General features: G+C 43.8%; 2 protein-coding genes across 2 annotated transcripts in view; both read right to left on the bottom strand.

The window, feature by feature from the left end:
- Positions 1 to 2,098: 2,098 nt before the first annotated feature.
- Positions 2,099 to 7,625, bottom strand: LOC141047189 (oocyte zinc finger protein XlCOF8.4-like). The gene is made up of 3 exons (XM_073542145.1): positions 7,611 to 7,625; positions 2,568 to 2,747; positions 2,099 to 2,484 (listed from the first exon to the last, which is right to left on the bottom strand). Exons 1-3 carry the CDS (start codon positions 7,623 to 7,625, stop codon positions 2,218 to 2,220), a joined length of 462 nt encoding a protein of 153 aa, XP_073398246.1. The 3' UTR covers positions 2,099 to 2,217.
- A 5,308-nt stretch (positions 7,626 to 12,933) lies between these two features.
- Positions 12,934 to 19,408, bottom strand: part of LOC141047188 (uncharacterized) — a 40,754-nt gene continuing 34,279 nt past the window's right edge. Inside the window, exon 6 of the mRNA XM_073542144.1 lies at positions 12,934 to 13,921. Coding sequence (XP_073398245.1) covers positions 12,987 to 13,921 — 935 coding nt within the window. The 3' untranslated portion in view covers positions 12,934 to 12,986. The remainder of the gene's footprint in view (positions 13,922 to 19,408) is intronic.

Below are 19,408 nucleotides of genomic sequence, written 5' to 3'. Positions count from 1 at the left end.
TGGAATGTCAGAAAGCAAAGGTGCGTCAACACCAATGGATCCATCCTACTTAAAGTTAGAAGGAGATCTGCTACCCAGCAATGAGAGTTAAAGACAAGCAGTGGGGGCGCTTCTGTACATAGCAACCGCAACTCGTTCGGATATCACAACCACAGACTGTCGTCGTGTAAGCAAGCCACGCCAAAGAGAGTGGAATGCAATTAGGAGAATTCTTTGAGAAACTCTAAGGCTAAATCTTAGGATTTCTGCATCAGGAGATCTCACTCTCAGAGGTTATGTGGATGCAGATTGGGCTGGAGATTCAAGCGATCGGAAATCAACAAGTGGTTACTTGTTCTAATTAGGAGAAAATTTAATTTCTTGGTCCAACAGAAAACAAGTGCCAGTCGCATTATCTTCTACAGAAGCAGAATATATGTCTGCTGCTTATGCAAGTCAAGAAATAATTTGGTTGAAACAACTTTTGGAAGATTTTGGCAAGCCATTAGCTCAACCAACAGTTACCTTGCCAGCAGTAAGATTAGTGCAAGGACTAAGCACATTGATGTAAAACATCACCACTTACGTGACTTAGTAGAACGTGGTTTACTCGAGTTTGTTTATTGCGAGTCTGACAAGATGATAGCTGATGGTATGACAAAGCCATTATCAAGAGCCAAGTTTGTGGACTTCAGAACCGCAATGGGACTAACAGGGTAAGTCGTTGTTGAGTGGGGTGTATGAGTGTTTAGTTGACAGTTTTGTATGATGTTTTAAAAGTTAAAAAAAACCTCCCAGAGGCTCACACAGGGAAAGCATGTGATTGTATTTCTTGTTTTCCTGTCTGTGTATGAGAGAAGCAACCTTCTGTAGATGCTGCATAGATAGAGACACAGAAATGATTTATTCCTGATCTATTAAGCTGATCATACATTGTTCCTGATTGTTCTCGAATAAACAAGTTCTGTTGTCACACTCTTGGAGAGAATCATGAGTAATCCGCTGCCAACATAAGTTCTGTGACGTATTTAGAGAAGTATAGAGTCTAAATCACGTCAAATAATTATTCTCGTCTACTCCTTCTTGGTCAGATCTCTTCTGAAACACTGTGTCCAGTTCTGGGCACCACATTTTAAAAAAGCATTGAAAAGCGAGATCAAGTTCAGAGAAGAGCTACCAGGATGGTGAGATAAAACAAGACTGAGCACAAGACCTTCACAGCCGTCTACACATCATAGGGGGGGATCTCCTGACACCTTATCTCCACCTACCTGATGATCCTGAGGGACATTGGGATCTTCTTGGTTACAGTCCTGTGGAAGAAGAGGACGGGGACATCTCTCTGGTGTTGTCCTCTTACTGGATAGATCTGGAGGAAACACATACAGGGACTGAATTCATTCTCTACATACAGATAACTATAGGCCGTGTGTATTTAGGCTGAGTTCACATGTGGCTTTTTTTCGCGTTTCCGCAGCGGTTTTAACCGCGCGATTTTGCCGCGAAAAATAAGCATCCCATGCATTCCGCAATGCTGTGGTTTTCACCGCGGCGGAATCGCTTCACGGTAAAAAACGCAGCATGCTCATTAATTTCGCGGAATCGCGGCGATCCCGCACCCATAGGGATGCATTGTTCTGCTTACTTTCTGCATGTGGCTGTGCACACCATGCGAAATGAACATTTGCGGATGGTACCCACGGTCCGGAGGAGAGGAGACTGTCCTCCGGGCTTTGGGCACCACATCACTGTAAAAAATAGAATTTAAAATAAAAAATATTGTTATTCTCACCTTCCGACATCCCGCGCAGCCTTCCCGCCTCTCTCCACGCTCCCGGTCCCAGTAAGCCTTTGCGAGCGATGATGTCCGTTCTCGCGGGATCGCGAAGTCTCGCGGTCATTCGCGTGACGTCATCGCAAAGGACCGCGAGATGTCGCGATCCCACGAGAACAGACGTCATCGCGGTAATTGTCGCAAAGGATTACTGGGACCGGGAGCGTGGAGAGAGGCGAGAAGGCTGCGCGGGACATCGGAAGGTGAGAATAACAATATTTTTTTTTTTATTACTATTTTTTACATTCCATCTTTTACTATTGATGGCGCATAGGTGGCCTCAATAGTAAAAAGTTGGTCACACTCGTCAAACTCTATGTTTGATGTGTGTGACCAACCTGTCAATCAGTTCTCCAAGCGATGCTCCAGATCACTTGGATAACGCTAGCAATTCTGCAAGCTAATTACGCTTGCAAAATGCTAGTTTTTCCGTGGGAAAATCGCGAGAATTTAAAATGCAATTTTCCCGCGGAATGGAATTCCGAAATTTTCGCGGGAATTTCCGCGAGAGTTCCGCTACGTGTGAACCCAGTCTTAGTCCTATTACCTGGAGATGTGAGGGGCTGGGGAACCTCCATTATGACATTCTTGTACAGATCTCTGTGTCCTTCTAAATACTCCCACTCCTCCATGGAGAAATAGACAGCGACATCCTGACACCTTATAGGAACCTGACACATACAATGATACCATCATCCCCCCGATCTCTTCATAGCGTTACTGTATAATGTCCCAGCATTCCCAGCAGTGTCACCTCTCCAGTCAGCAGCTCAATCATCTTGTGGATGAGTTCTAAGACCTTCTGGTCATTCATGTCCTCATGGATCAGGGGGTGAGGTGGAGGCCCCGTGATTGGGCTCAGGGGTCTTCCCCATCCCTCAGACACAGGGTCCTGACAGCGATCACTAGAGGTCTTCTTCACCACGGTGTAATCCTGGTTATGGAGAGACACATTAATAAATCTCACTACAGACATTTCCAGAGTCCTCACCTCTCCAGTTCTGTCCATCTGTTATTCCCATAGATAAGAATGATGTAATGTGACGTCATCAGAATCTCTCACCTCTCCAGTGAGACGGAAGAGGATCTCTAGGGTGAGGTGTAACATCCTCTCCGCCATCTTGTCTCTGTCCATATCCATCCTTGATGGGTAAATTAGGAAAACTCTCTTTTGTAGAAGATCTTCACTGAGAGGATCCAATATTGTAGAGACCTGAATGAGAAGATGATCCGATGTAACATCATAAGAATCCTGTGTAATAATACAATTACTGGAGATAATAAGGGAAACATAGGAGGAGATTTATTATCTTACAGGGTTTAGTTTTCTCCCCTGACATCTACTAATAAAACCTATATATTTAGGCCCCAGACAACAAGCAGTTTCCTCCTCGGAGTCGGCAGCTGAACACGTTCCTCATAGACTCATCTTCCATAACGCTAATTCTCCTCTCATTACCGACACTGGAATCGGAATTAGCAATACTGCAGGAGATATTCATTACACGCGACATGAGAAATAACTCCTTCATGATGGTGACGACATCTTCATCTTCTACTGCGGCTCTAGAGACAGATGTGGCCAGAGTCGGTCACTGCCTCCATCCCCACCGGCCGTCTATATGAAGGTTTCCCGTCTTCCCCGCACTGGAATCTTCTCTCACGTTAGATCTCAGCTCTGAGTCACACACAGAAGTTTGAGGCTTTTCTGGAAGAACAGGACAGGAGAGATCTGAGGCCGATGTCTCCATGTACAGGGTTTCCCCTCGGGATAAGAGGCTTTTCTATCCCTTTCCCCCAATTAGAGGGGACACCTGTGGATATCGGGGTCTTTACCGGCTGCAGTCCTGGGGGGATTTCCTCGGTAACGTGGACGTTGGACAATCGTCACCATCAATTCCCATCAGAGTGAAGGAACATCGCTCCTCTATTCAGCTCTATGGATCCAGGATGAAATCCACTGCGGCCCCTGCAAGAAAAGAGCGAAGTCTGGTGAGACCCCCGAGGCCGGAGATTTCTACAGCTGCTCTGTGCGCACAGGACCTGTGATGAGGTCACAGGAGGGGAGGAGTCAGGAGTCACATGATCAGGGGCCTCAGTGTGTGCAGGACTCTGCTGTGCTGGTTGTCATGGTGCTGGATGAGGGGAAGTTTCTGTGTGGAGTCAGGAGGGGTTTATAGGGTGGATGTAGCAGAGGCGCGTGTGTACGAGGTGTACGGAGCGGAGCCGTGTATGTACGAGGTGTACGGAGCGGAGCCGTGTGTGTGAGGTGTACGGAGCGGAGCCATGTGTGTACGGGGTATACGGAGCGGGGCCGTGTGTGTACGAGGTGTACGGAGCAGAGCCGCGTGTGTACAAGGTGTACGGAGCGGAGCCGTGTGTGTACAAGGTGTACGGAGCGGAGCCGTGTGTGTACGAGGTGTACGGAGCGGGGCCACATGTGTACGGAGCAGAGCCGCATGTGTACGAGGTGTACGGGGTGTACAGAGCGGGGCCGTGTGTTTACAAGGTGTACAGAGCGGAGCCGTGTGTGTACGAGGTGTACGGAGCGGAGCCGTGTGTGTACGAGGTGTACGGAGCGGAGCCGTGTGTGTATGAGGTGTACGGAACGGAGCCGTGTGTGTACAAGGTGTACAGAGCGGAGCCACGTGTACGAGGTGTACGGAGTGGGGCCACGTGTACGGAGCAGAGCCGCATGTGTACGAGGTGTACGGAGTGGAGCCGCGTGTGTACGAGGTGTACGGAGCGGAGCCGTGTTTGTACGAGGTGTACGGAGCAGAGCTGTGTGTGTACGAGGTGTACGGAGCGGAGCCCTGTGTTTACGAGGTGTACGGAGCAGAGCCACATGTGTACGAGGTGTACGGAGTGGAGAAGTGTGTGTACGAGGTGTACGGAGCAGAGCCCTGTGTGTACGAGGTGTACGGAGCGGAGCTGTGTGTGTACGAGGTGTACGGAGTGGAGCCCTGTGTTTACGAGGTGTACAGAGCAGAATCGCTTGTGTACGAGGTGTACGGAGCAGAACAGTGTGTATGAGGTGTACGGAGTGGAGAAGTGTGTGTGCGAGGTGTACAGAGCGGAGCTGCGTGTGTACGAGGTATACGGAGCGGAGCCCTGTGTGTATGAGGTGTACAGAGCAGAATCGCTTGTGTACGAGGTGTACGGAGCAGAACCGTGTGTATGAGGTGTGCGGAGCAGGGCCGTGCGTACAAGGTGTATGGAGCGGAGCCGTGTGTACGAGGTGTACAGAGCGGAGTCCTGTTTATACAGGGTATATGGAGCAGACCCGTGTGTACGAGGTGTACGGAGCGGAGCCGCGTGTGTAGGAGGTGTACGGTGCGGAGCCGCATGTGTGTGAGATGTACAGAGCGGAGCCTCATCTGTACGAAGTGTACGGAGCGGAGCCCTGTGTACAGGGTGTTTGGAGCGGAGCCGCATTTGTGCCGACCCATCTGTGTACTCTGTATACCCCATCTTCAGTCACAGACCCATCTGTGTATGCTGTATACACCCGTATACCCCAAGCTTTGGTCACAGACCCCTCTGTGTATGCTGTATACACCCAAATACCCCAGCTTTGGTTGAGGACCCCCCTGTGTACGCTGTATACACCCGTATATCCCCAGCTTCAGTTGGAGACCCTTCTGTGTATGCTGTATACACCTGTATTCCCCCAGCTTCAGTTGCAGACCCCTCTGTGTACTCTGTATACACCCGCATACCCCCAGGTTCGGTTCCAGACCCCTGTGTGTAAGCTGTTGTGAATTCGCTTTCTGGCCTACCTCTGGTTACTACTGAACATAGTGGAGCTGGTCAAATTGACAGAGGGGTTGTGAGTTCTCTTTCTGGGCTCCCTCTGGTGGTTACTGGAGGTAATGGAGCTGATCTGATTAACAGAGGCTTGCCACCTGATAATGAGGACGACGATTGGAGATCTGGGGTTTCAGACTGAATTTAAGACAGCCAACTCCCTCTATCCCTGCTGGTGATTTTTTCCTGCCTCCTGAGGTCTTAGTTTCCAGCTCAGTCCCTGCATGTTCAGCTAAGTGTTCTTTTGCTATTCTGTTCACATTTGATCTGGTTTTGTCTATTTCAGTATTTCAGTTTTGTGCGGGTCAGCCAGCTCCGGCTGGGGCTGTGCTGAATCTCCATCCATATGTTACTGCTTGTGCCAGTTTGTTTTCATCCCTTATTAGATTGGCCTCTTTTTGCTCTGCTTTCAGAATATACCAGAGTGCTGATATAGTGGGTGAAGTCATGCAACTTCAGTATTTTTTGCATCAGACGTGTTGGACTTTTTGGCAGGGTTTTTTGCGTGATTGCAGACAGTGTCTTTCCTTTCCTCTCCTGTCTAGTTAGTGTGGGCCCCATCATTTGGTCAGTCTATTTTCCTGCCTATGTTTGCGTTTTCATCTTGTCTCACTGACAATATGTTTGGGGGCTATCTTCCTTTGGGGTCTACTTCGGGGCAGTTTAGATTTCCCCTTTCTTCCTTTAGGCTTAGTTAGCTCTCCGGCTGTGCCAAGGCGTCTAGGATCATCGCAGGCACCCTCCACGGCTACTGATAGTTGTGTGGATAGGATCAGAGGTCTGCAATCTGTCTAGTTACCAACTTCTCTGGTTTTCTGTGGCTTAGCTTGGGCTTGCTCTCCTCCTTGGTGACCCAATCATAACAGTATGCTGTATACAACCATATACCCCCAGGTTTGGTTGCAGACCCCTGTGTGTATGCTGTATACATCTGTATGCCCCCAGCTTCGGTCGCAGACCCCTGTGTACACTGTATACACACGTATACCCACAGCTTCTGTCGCAGACCCCTGTGTACACTGTATACACCCATATACCCCCAGCTTCGGTCACAGACCCCTGTGTGTAGGCTGTACACACCCGTATATCCCCAGCTTCAGTCGCAGACTCCTGTGTACACTGTATACACATGTAGACCCCTAGCTTTGGTTGCAAACCCCGGTGTACACTGTATACACCTGTAAACCCCCAGCTTCGGTCATAGACCCCTCTGTGTATGCTGTATACACCTGTATACCCCCAGCTTTGGACGCAGACACCTGTGTACGCTGTATACACCCGTATACCCCCAGCTTCGGTAGCAGACCCCACAGTGTACACTGTTTACACCTGTATATCCCCAGCTTCGGTCACAGACCCTGCATCTCTCACACTGTAGAACTGAACCCGGACACACACGGTAAAACTGCGGTCGTTGGTCTCTCGCACTTATCCCGATAACATAAGATGGAGTCAGACGAACCCTCCTACAAAACTTGAGAACAAAGTCATTACTACAGGACTGTGTGAGAAAGGGATTTATTCTACAAGAAATGCTGGGGCCACAAATGAGAGAATCCGGGCCCCGTGGCTGGATACTCCGGGCCCCCAGCGTGTTAGGACCAGACGGGGTCTTTGTCTCTGGAGCTTCTCTACTAGGGATAATGAGACTCTGATCTTGGTCATCCATATGGATAATGGAATTACAAAGCTTCTCATATAATTTCCGTGTTAAACACGAATGGCACATCTACAGCACACGGACGGCTCATGTACAGCACACGTACGGCACATGTACAGCACACGGACGACACATGTACAGCACACAGACGGCACGTTTACACGGACTCATAGACTTGTATTGGCCCTTTGTCATCTGTGCTGCTGGGAAAACATGGACATGAGAGCAGCACCATAGGTCAAATAGGGGACACGTGGCATCTGTGAAAAACATGACAGGTCGTGTGAAGGTGCCGTACAATCACATAATAGAAAACATTAGCAGAATTACCATCTTTTTGTACATCCTACCTCACAAACAGCAGAATAAAAAGTGATAAATAACAAGTCCTACATGTCCCCCAAACTACTCTGCTAAATCCCCTCTGGCTCTGTGGATGATGGTTGGAAAAATAAGAATTGAGGGTGAAAAGATCATTTTTGAGGAAAAAATTTCATTTTTTAATTGTACGACTGTACGTTATAAACTTCTGTGAAGCCCATGGGGGTTCAAAGTTCTCACCACACATCTACAGTTGTGGCCAAAAATATTGACACCCCTGCAATTCTGTCAGATAATACTCAGTTTCTTCCTGAAAATGATTGCAAACACAAATTCTTTGGTATTATCTTCATTTAATTTGTCTTAAATGAAAAAACACAAAAGAGAATGAAGCAAAAAGCAAAACATTGATCATTTCACACAAAACTCCAAAAATGGGCCAGACAAAAGTATTGGCACCCTCAGCCTAATACTTGGTTGCACAACCTTTAGCCAAAATAACTGCGACCAACCGCTTCTGGTAACCATCAATGAGTTTCTTACAATGCTCTGCTGGAATTTTAGACCATTCTTCTTTGGCAAACTACTCCAGGTCCCTGATATTTGAAGGGTGCCTTCTCCAAACTGCCATTTTTAGATCTCTCCACAGGTGTTCTATGGGATTCAGGTCTGGACTCATTGCTGGCCACCTTAGAAGTCTCCAGTGCTTTCTCTCAAACCATTTTCTAGTGCTTTTTGAAGTGTGTTTTGGGTCATTGTCCTGCTGGAAGACCCATGACCTCTGAGGGAGACCCAGCTTTCTCACACTGGGCCCTACATTATGCTGCAAAATTTGTTGGTAGTCTTCTGACTTCATAATGCCATGCACACGGTCAAGCAGTCCAGTGCCAGAGGCAGCAAAGCAACCCCAAAGCATCAGGGAACCTCTGCCATGTTTGACTGTAGGGACCGTGTTCTTTTCTTTGAATGCCTTTTTTTTCTCCTGTAAAGTCTATGTTGATGCCTTTGCCCAAAAAGCTCTACTTTTGACTCATCTGACCAGAGAACATTCTTCCAAAACGTTTTAGGCTTTTTCAGGTAAGTTTTTGCAAACTCCAGCCTGGCTTTTTTATGTCTCGGGGTAAGAAGTGGGGTCTTCCTGGGTCTCCTACCATACAGTAACTTTTCATTCAGACACCGATGGATAGTACGGGTTGACACTGTTGTACCCTCGGACTGCAGGGCAGCTTGAACTTGTTTGGATGTTAGTCGAGGTTCTTTATCCAACATCCGCACAATCTTGCGTTGAAATCTCTTGTCAATTTTTCTTTTCCGTCCACATCTAGGGAGGTTAGCCACAGTGCCATGGGCTTTAAACTTCTTGATGACACTGTGCACGGTAGACACAGGAACATTCAGGTCTTTGGAGATGGACTTGTAGCCTTGAGATTGCTCATGCTTCCTCACAATTTGGTTTCTCAAGTCCTCAGACAGTTCTTTGGTCTTTTTTTTCTCCATGCTCAATGTGGTACACACAAGGACACAGGACAGAGGTTGAGTCAACTTTAATCCATGCCAACTGGCTGCAAGTGTGATTTAGTTATTGCCAACACCTGTTAGGTGCCACAGGTAAGTTACAGGTGCTGTTAATTACACAAATTAGAGAAGCATCACATGATTTTTCAAACAGTGCCAATACTTTTGTCCACCCTCTTTTTTATGTTTGGTGTGGAATTATATCCAATTTGGCTTTAGGACAATTCTTTTTGTGTTTTTTCATTTAAGACAAATTAAATGAAGATAATAATACCAAAGAATTTGTGTTTGCAATCATTTTTAGGAAGAAACGGAGTATTATCTGACAGAATTGCAGGGGTGTCAATACTTTTGGCCACAAGTTCCTTGGGGGGTCTAGTTTCCAAAATGAGGTCACTTGTAGGGGGTTTCCACTGTTTAGGTACATCAGGGGCTCTCCAAACGTGACATGGCGTCCAATCTGAATTCCAGCCAATTTTGCATTGAAATAGTCAAACGGCACTTCTTCCCTTCTGAGCTCTGCCATGAGTCGAAACAGTGGTTCCCCCCACATATCAGGTATCAGCGTACTCAGGACAAATAGCACAATAACTTTTGCAGTCTAATTTCTCCTTTCACACTTGGTAAAATAAAAAAAATTGAACCTGAAGGTTTTTTTTGTGAAAAAGTTAAATGTTCATTTTTTTTAAATATTCAAAAAGTTCCTGTGAAGCACCTGAAGGGTTAATAAACTTATTGAATGTGGTTTTGAGCACCTTAATGGGTGCAGTTTTTAGAATGGAATCATAGAATCGTAGAGTTGGAAGGGACCTCCTGGGCCATCTGGTCCAACCCCCTGCTCAAAGCAGGATTCGCTAAATCATTCCAGTCAGATGTCTGTCCAGCCTCTGTTTGAAGACTTCCATTGAAGGAGAACTCACCACTTCTCGTGGCAGCCTGTTCCACTCATTGATCACTCTAACTGTCAAAAAGTTTTTTCTAATATCTAATCTGTGTCTCCTCCGCTTCAGTTTCATCCCATTGCTTCTAGTCTTTCCTTGTGCAAATGAGAATAAAGTTGATCCTTCTACAATGTGACAGCTCTTTAGATATGGTGTCACTTTTGGGTATTTTCTATCATATAGACCCCTCAAAGTGACTTCAAATGTGATGTGGTCCGTAAAAATAAAATGGTGTAAAAATAAGAAATCGCTGGTCAACTTTTAACCCTTATAACTTCCTAACAAAAAAAAATTTGGTTCCAAAATTGTGCTGATGTAAACATGTGGGAAATGTTACTTATTAAGTTTTTTGTGTGCCGTATCTCTGTGATTTAAGGGCATAAAAATTCAAAGTTGGAAAATTGCGAAATTTTCAAAATTTTCGCCAAATTTCCATTTTTTTCACAAATAAACGCAAGTTATATGAATGAAATTTTAACACTAGCATGAAGTACAATATGTCACGAGAAAACAATGTCAGAATCACCGGGATCCATGGAAGCGTTTCAGAGTTATTACCTCATAAAGGGACAGTGGTCAGAATTGTAAAAATTGGCCCGGGCATGAACGTACAAACCACCTTTGGGGGTTAAGGGGTTAAAACATTTGCTTTTCCCATATCGCTCTCTATGATTTCACCCTCATTGTTCTTTAAAGGGCCGACACCATCAATTTTAATCTTTTTACTGTTTATATAATTAAAGAATAGTTTGGGGTTTGTTTTACTTTCCTTAGCAATGAGTCTCTCAGTTTCCACTTTTGCTAAATGTATTTGTTTTTTGCACATTTTATTTTTTTCTCTATAACTTTTTAATGCTTCTTCATTGCCTTCTTGTTTTAGCTTCCTAAATGCCTTGTTCTTGTTCTTTATTGCCCTTTTTACATCCTTATTTAGCCACATTGGTGTTCTCCTGTTCCTAGCCCTTTTATTTCTGTACGGTATGGCTAGCTCGCAGTGGGGGTGTAAAACTGATTTAAATATTTCCCATTTATTTTCTGTGCTCCTATTTTTGAGGACATTGTCCCAATCAATTCGGCGAAGGTCCTATCTAAGCTGATCAAACTTTGCTTTCCTGAAATTCAGCGTTTTGGTAACCCCCTTCCAGGGCTCCTTACTGAAGGACAAGTGGAATTGTGTTATATTGTGGTCACTGTTCCCTCGGTGCCCATCGACTCGGACTTCTGTTATTCTATCTGGCCTGTGGCTTAACATTTAGTCCAGAAGGGCCGTCCCTCTAGTTGGGCCCTGCACAAGTGGGGACAGATAATTATCCTTGGTCACTGACAGACATTGGTTTCCTTTCTGAGATCCGCAGGTTTCCGTTTCCCAGTCTATGTCGGGGTAGTTGAAGTCCCCCATAATAATCACCTCATTGGGATTTGCTGCTTTGTCTCTTTGTTTCAATAATACATTTTCAGTGGTTTCTGTTATATTTGGTGGCTTATAACAAACCCCTATGAGGATTTTATAACTTTTCTCTCCTTGTATCTCCACCCATAGAGACTCCACCTCTTCATTTCCCTCTTGTATATCTTCTCTTAGTGTGGGCTTTAAAGTGGACTTTATATATAGACAGACTCCGCCCCCTTTCCTTTTTTTACGATCCCTCCTAAACAAATCATATCCTTGCAAGTTAGCCGCCCAGTCATAGCTGTCGTCTAACCATGTCTCAGTTATTCCTACTATGTCGTATTTTTCCTCATACATTACCAACTCCCGATCTTCAATCTTATTGGTCAGGCTTCTTGCGTTGGTCAGCATGCAGGAAAGAAGTTTTCCTTCCTTTTTCTTAGCTTCCTTCTGAGTACCCCGTCTTTGGTCCTCGGTACCACATCTAGTATCCTTGATTAGTTTGTCTATATTCAAGCGGGACTAGACGAAGAAAACCCTAAAATCATGAATCATGTTATCCGAAACAGTCAGAAAACTAGCCACATATTGGCAGATCCCAGACCTCAGACTATATACTGTGTAAGTTTATAAGCCACTCCAGTGTCAGGAATAGATAGTATGTGATAATACCGTATATACCGCTCAGGGAACACTTACCTTTCAGAGATAATTTCCATATTCATACTAATTAATGGCACAGATCTCCCAGACATTATGACTGCACATATCCCTAGTCTTTATACCGATATTGCACTCATTCCCTGACAGACCGCAGCATGGCCATTAGTTAGAAGCTGCTAATGATCTTTGGAGCAGGTAAGTTTTCCCTGAGTGGTACATATTGGGCCGTCTGAAGACTGAGTTTAGTCTAGGACAATTTGTCTGCACTACTAATTAACAGCAGTTACATTACCAAACTAGGGCACTCCCTATAGGAGGAAAACACAAGAATTATACTGTATTGTCACATTCTATCTATTCCTGACACTGGAGGGGCTTATAAACTTACACAGTATATAGTCTGAGGTCTGGGATCTGCCAATATGTGGCTGGTTTTCTGACTGTTTCGGATAACATGATACATGATTTTAGGTTTATTTGTCTAGTCTCGCTTGAATATAGGTCAATATTATATAGTCTCCTGAAGACGCCTTTGGTGAGGACGATGAAGCCTGCAGAAATAAGAGGCTTGGACAGTGACTGTCTATACGTCACCTCACACTATATACTGAACTGTGGGGCACATGTTTTTTCTATTAGTCACCTATTGACTAACCTTCAAGGGGTGAATTATGGGTATAGTTTTACATTTGGAATTAATAAAGTTTAGTTTTATCTTTTTGTCAGCAAACATGAGGAATGACAAGAGACAACCCATTTAAAAAGATTCAGTTTTGGTTAAAACTATTCCAACACTATGAACATAAAAAGGCTTCCCACTATGTGACATCTCTGATGTTTATTAACAGTTGATTTCCAAGTAAAATATTTCCCACATTAAGAAAATGAAAACGGCTTCTCCCCTGTGTGACTGCTCTGATGTCTAACAAGAAGCGCTTTCCGGTTAAAACATTTCCCACATTCTGAACATGAAAAAGGCTTCTCCCCTGTGTGCGTTCTTTGGTGAGTAACAAAATTCCCTTTATGGTTAAAACATTTCCCACATTCTGAACAGGAAAAAAGCTTCCCTGTGTGGGTTATTTGATGGTGATCAAGATCTATTTTCCATTTAAAACATTTCCCACATTTTGAACATGAATATGGCCTCTCTCCTGGGTGAATTCTCTCATGTCTAACAAGATGTGAATTCTGAGTAAAACATTTGCCACATTCTGAACATGAAAAAGGCTTCTCCCCTGTGTGAGTTCTATGATGTTCATTAAGACACCCTTTCTGGTTAAAACATTTCCCACATTCTGAACAGGAATAAGGCTTCTCTCCTGTGTGAGTTCTCTGGTGTGTTACAAAATGTGATTTCTTGTTAAAACATTTCCCACATTCTGAACATGAAAATGACTTCTTTCCTGTGTGAGTTCTTTGGTGTATATCAAGATTCCCTTTCTGGTTAAAACATTTCCCACATTCTGAACAGGAAAAAGGCTTCACTCCTGTGTGAGTTCTTTGGTGTATATCAAGATTCCATTTCTGTTTAAAACATTTCCCACATTCTGAACAGGAAAATGACTTCTTTGCTTTAGGAGCAGTTTGTTTTATAATGCCTCTTTTGTGACTTTGATTTTCCTTAGTAGTCAGTAATGAATCAGAAGGTGGGACCTGTTTCATATAATCAGATGACAGATCTTTGCTGTGAATGGATGATGGTATATCTGGAGTAATAGCAATCACTTCTGTTGTATCTTGTAGGATCTCAAGATCATCAGATTTAAAAATTGAAGATGTCAGCTGTCCCTCTGATCTCCTGGTACGGTCATCTGCTAAGATAAAAAACAATTATTTATTAATAAAATATCCTTGAGTTTTATATCTTTGAACATTTCTAAACTGTCCATAAAAATGGCAAACTATGTAAAAAACTTTATTTACCAAGACAATGACAGTTCACAGTCTAATAGAAAACCTTGTTGGATGAGCCAGTAGTGTGCGGTGTTCAACTGTTTGTTCATTCTGCCTCCCAAATATCGAATAAAAAGAAACCAATCAATGTTATGTAGGCGAAAATAATACCAATTCTCATCTCACAAAAAACAAGTCCCCACTCAGGTCCATCATCTGTCAATGGAAAAACAGATAAGGCAGGTTACAGTTAATGCTATAGTTAGGGTTAGTGTTAGGCTAAAGAATTAGGCTTTTCTCAATTGTCTCCCCAATAATTGGGTCCCGTCAGTCACGTCAGAGTTTTCTTTTTCCGAAAAAAAAACAAAAAATGAATAAAATGGCCCTTAAGTTTTATAGTACAGAGGAGGCTTATGCACTTTTATGTTCTGACAGTGAAGAAAGTGCAGTGTCAGATGGCGATGAGGATTTCGAGGGCTTTAGTAGCAGCGACAGTGATAGCTCAGAAATGAGCAGTGATTCTGGTCCATCCTCACACACAAGGACCAGTACAACAAGAAGGACAAATAGCGCTTCTGGAGAAATGTCTCCAACTCAGGGAACAATGCCCAGTACTAGCGCTGTCCCTAGTGCTCGAGAATTGGCGCACACCAATGTCCAAGGGGCTTTGCCTCTTGATGTAGCATTTCCCAGATGGGAGGCTTCGGATTCGACTACTCCATTCATCCCTAATTTTAATGCCATTCCTGGTATAAATGTGGAGGAGGAAAATTTTGCACCAATTAATTTTTTTAATTTGTTTCTGACAGATAGCTTTCTAGAGCATATTGTCCTACAAATTTATATGCGTCCCAATTCATCAGCCAGAATCCACGATCCTATTATGCTCGGTCAAATTTATGGACACCAACTAATGTCCTAGAAATGAAAACATTTTTAGGACTTACATTCATTATGAGGCTTGTTAAAAAAAATGAGCATTTGGTCTTATTGGTCCAACCGCCTGTTCAAGCCACCGCTATGATTTCTGCCGTTCTTCCTAGCACCTGTTATGAAATGCTCATGAGATTTTGGCATTTTAACGACAATAGTCAATGCCTGCCCAGAAATGTCCCAGAACATGACAGACTATTCAAAATCAGACCCATCATCGAAGACTTGACAGAAAAGTTCTTAAAGCTTTACACCCCAACAGAAAACATTTCCATTGATGAGTCCCTTGTAAAATTCAAAGGAAGACTGCACCTCAAGCCATTTATTCCTTCTAAGAGGGCAAGGTTCGGAATAAAGCTCTATAAAATGTGCGAGCGTTCAATCAGATACACATCAGCTTTACACATTTATGAGGGGAAAGATAGCCAACTACACCCACCAGGATGCCCTACTTATCTGGGGACATCTGGAAAAATCGTTTGGGAGCCGATAACTCCATTTTTACAAAAAGGCTGCAATCTGTATGTTGACAACTACTACACCAGCATACCTCTATTTAAAAGTCTGGTTGAACATAACATAGGGGCTTCTGGGACCATTCGAAAAAAACATCAGGGGTTTCCAGAATCATTGGTCAGCAAAAAGTTCTGAAAGGGGCAGTCAGGGGCTTTACGCAATGGAGAGCTGCTTGTCCTTAAGTATAAGGATAAAAAAGATATTTTTATCCTGAGCTCAATCCACCCAGATGCCACAAGGGCCACTGCAGACCAACAGGGATCCACTACTCCAAAACCTGTTTTTAGTCATTGACTACAACAAATATATGGGGGGGTTGACCTTGCAGATCAGGTTCTACAGCCATACCAGGTATCAAGAAAATCATATATCTGGTATAAAAAGTTAGTCATGTATTTGTTTCAGGTGGCCACATATAATTCTTTTGTGTTATACAAAAAAGCCGGAAATGCAGATACTTTCCTTGATTATCAGGAAAAGGTCACTGAAAATCTTGTTTTTGACAATGTTGTCCCCGCCAATCCTTTATAATGTGAAGATGTTAGAAGACTCACTGAGCGACATTTTATTGCACTCATCCCAGTAACTGAAACAAGAAAGAACCCCCAGAGAAGATGTCGTGTATGTTCCTAGAGAGGAATGAGGCATGATCCCCGCTATTATTACCCACAATGCCCATCATTGCCAGCCTTATGCCTCCATGACTGCTTTACAATCTTCCACACAGAACCACGTTTTTGAACTGTTTTGACATTCAAGCATTTGGTTTATTTAGTGACAGACACATTTGAGTAGAGCTGACTTAACAATTTCCGGGGGTAGGTGGGGGGAGGTCTCCAGAGACACAAGCTGGACACAATATATTGGACATTACAATGACATTTTTGCAATTTTTGCTCTAAAACTTCCACTACGTGTTTCTGGAAATCATCCATGCAGTGAAAATGGTCACTATACCCATAGATGAATTCCCAGAGGGGTGTCATTTCCAAAATGGGGTCACTTCAGGGGGGATTCTGTAGTTCTGGCACTTAGCGGCTCTCCAAAGTGCCACAACAGCAGAATCCCCCCCTGAAGTGACCCCATTTTGGAAATGACACCCCTCTGAGAATTCATCTATGGGTGTAGGGACCATTTACCTATCTACCTATTTTCCAATGTAAATGTAAAATCTGGGGATAAAACAACATTTTAGTGGTAAAAATGTAATTATTTCTTCTTCACTGCCTAATGGTATAATTTTCTATGGAACAGCTGTGGTGTCAGTATGCTCACTGCACCACTGGAAGAATTCATTCAGGGAAGTATTTGGTAAAATGCAGTCACTTTTGGAGCTCATGCAGTTCTAGCACCTCAGGGGCTCTGACAACGTGACATGTCACCCACAAACAATTCCAGCAAAATCTGCTCTCCAATACGACACTCCTTCCCTTTGGAGCTCTGCCATGCGCCCAAACAGTCGATTACCCCCACATATGGGGTGTCAGAATACTCAGGACAAATTGCAAAACAACTTTTGGGGTCCAATTTCTCCTGTTAGCCGTTGGAAAAAACAATTGAGGGCGAAAAGTTCATTTTTTTGTGGAAAAAATGTTTTTTTATTTTCACGGCTCTATGTAATTAGCTTCTGTGAAGCACTTGGGGGTTCAAAGTGCCCACCTCATGTCTAGATAAGTTCCTTGGGGAGGGGTTTAGTTTCCAAAATGGGGTCGGATTTCCACTGTTTAGACACGTCAGTGTCTCTGACAATGTGACATGTCAGCCACAAACAATTCCAGCAAAATCTGCTCTCCAATATGGCGCTCCTTCCCCTCTAAGCTCTGCCATGCGCCCAAACAGTAGTATTCTCCCACATATGGGGTATCGGCGAGCTCAGGAGAAATTGCATGGAGCAATCTCTCCTGTTACCCTTATGAAAATGCAAAATATGGAGCTAAAAAGATTTGTGAAAAATTGTATTTTTTTTTATTTCCACGGCTCTACATTATAAACTTCTGTGAAACATCTGTGGGTTCAAGGTGCTCAATACACATCTGGATAAGTTCCCTAAGGGGTCTAGTTTCCAAAATGGTGTCACTTGTTGGTGGTTTACACTGTTTAGGCAGATGAGGGGCTCTCGAAACGTGACATGGCAACCGCTAATTATTCCAGCATATTTTACATTCAAAAAGTCAAATGGCGCTCCTTCCCTTCCGAACCCTGCTGTGTGCCCAAACAGTAGATTTCCCCCACATATGGGGTATCGGCATGCTCAGGAGAAATTGCAAAACAAAATGTATAGTCCATTTTCTCCTATTACCCTTGCGAAAGTAAAAAAAAATTAGGTCTAAAGGAAAATTTTTGTGATGGTGGGATCTGACACTGATGTTCCTTGAGCTTGAAGTTCACCTTTTGTTTAGAAGTTTTTCTGGGCTCTTTTGTTACCATTCGTATTATCCATCTCTTTGATTTGCCATGAATTTTCCTCCTGTGGCCACGTCCAGGGAGGTTGGCTACAGTCTTATGGATCTTACATTCCTGAATAATATGTGCAACTGTAGTCACAGGAACATCAAGCTGCTTGGAGATGGTCTTATAACTTTTACCTGTAACATGTTTGTCTATAACTTTCTTTCTAATCTCCTGGGACATCTCTCTTCTTCGCTTCCTCTGGTCCTTGTTGAGTGTGATTCACACTATGTCACCAAACAGTACAGTGAGTATCTGTAGCCTCTATACAGGCCACTCACTGATTCCAGGATTGTAGACACCTGTGATGATAATTAGTGGACACATCGCGATTTAACATGTCCCTTTTGTTACATTATTTTCAGGGGTTCCATCATTTCTGTCCAGGCCTATTTCATGAGTTTTATTTATTTTTTAATTCTGTGGAAGCATGGTTGGAAAGCAATGTCTGACTTTCATTGTTCATTTTCACAGATTTATTATTTATTATTACTTTTGTCAGATTCAAGTTATTTCTGTGACCATTGTGGGTTTTTCTGTCATTAAACGAGGGGTAGCAACAATTTTGACCCCGTGTGTATAGATTATAACCCTCAGTGAATTAATTAATAACATGGAATCACTTTATGGGGATTTCTACTATTCTGGTTTTCTGTCATTTAGTTATATTAGGGCTTCAGCATATGGTGTGTCCAATCTCATCTGGGATCTGTTCCTGCTGTCCAGCTGGAGTAATCTGCTCCCTACTTCAACCAATTGGAAAGTACCACACCCTACTAAAGCGCAAAGCACATGGCCGGAATCTGCCAGATACAGTGTTGTTCTCCTCTGGTTCAGTCCTCTGTGCTCAGCTTGCGGCTTGTGTATTTGTTTCCTGCTGTGACCGTGGTCCGTTTACTGACTACTCTTGTGTCTTCTGATTCTGTTCTTTTGGTTCTGACCCAGCTACCTGACTATTCTTCTTACCATCTAACACCACAGAATAGCAGGTAACACCATGGTCCAAGCCTAGGGGTCCCTGTGTAAGTCCAGATTCCATGTGAGGGTGTTATAGGGCGATGAGCAAGGCAATCCTTGGGATATGGAAAGCAGAGAAGATAGTGCCAACCAGCAAAATGTCACCGGTGATGGCGGCGCCTGCGCAGTAGCATCTATAAGTAAGAGACAGAGGCTACTGGACAGGCGCCGCTGGTGTCATTTTGCTGGATGTAATTTTTTTTCTAAGCCTCACAATAGCCACAATATTATAGGCATTATCAACAATAATATCAATGCTATTATATGCATTATGTAATAATGGGGGCAGGTCAGTGAGGGGTCAGCGACCTGTCATAAGCCAATACAGATGAATATGTAATCAGCGCAACACATAAAGCCCCGCCCACAGACATGCCTCAGAGCACGAGAATCTCATTACTGAAAACTACAAATACAGATTACACAACAGTAAACCAGAGTTGCCCTCATTTATGGTGGAGCATTGGAGCTACTATGAATCCTGAGCAGAA

The sequence above is a fragment of the Dendrobates tinctorius genome, unplaced genomic scaffold (assembly GCF_039654945.1).
Source record: "Dendrobates tinctorius isolate UK_male_01 unplaced genomic scaffold, ASM3965494v1 ptg000126l, whole genome shotgun sequence".
Lineage (NCBI taxonomy): Eukaryota > Metazoa > Chordata > Amphibia > Anura > Dendrobatidae > Dendrobates > Dendrobates tinctorius.
The sequence above is the reverse complement of the archived record's forward strand: the minus strand, read 5'-3'. Positions and strand labels throughout refer to the sequence as shown.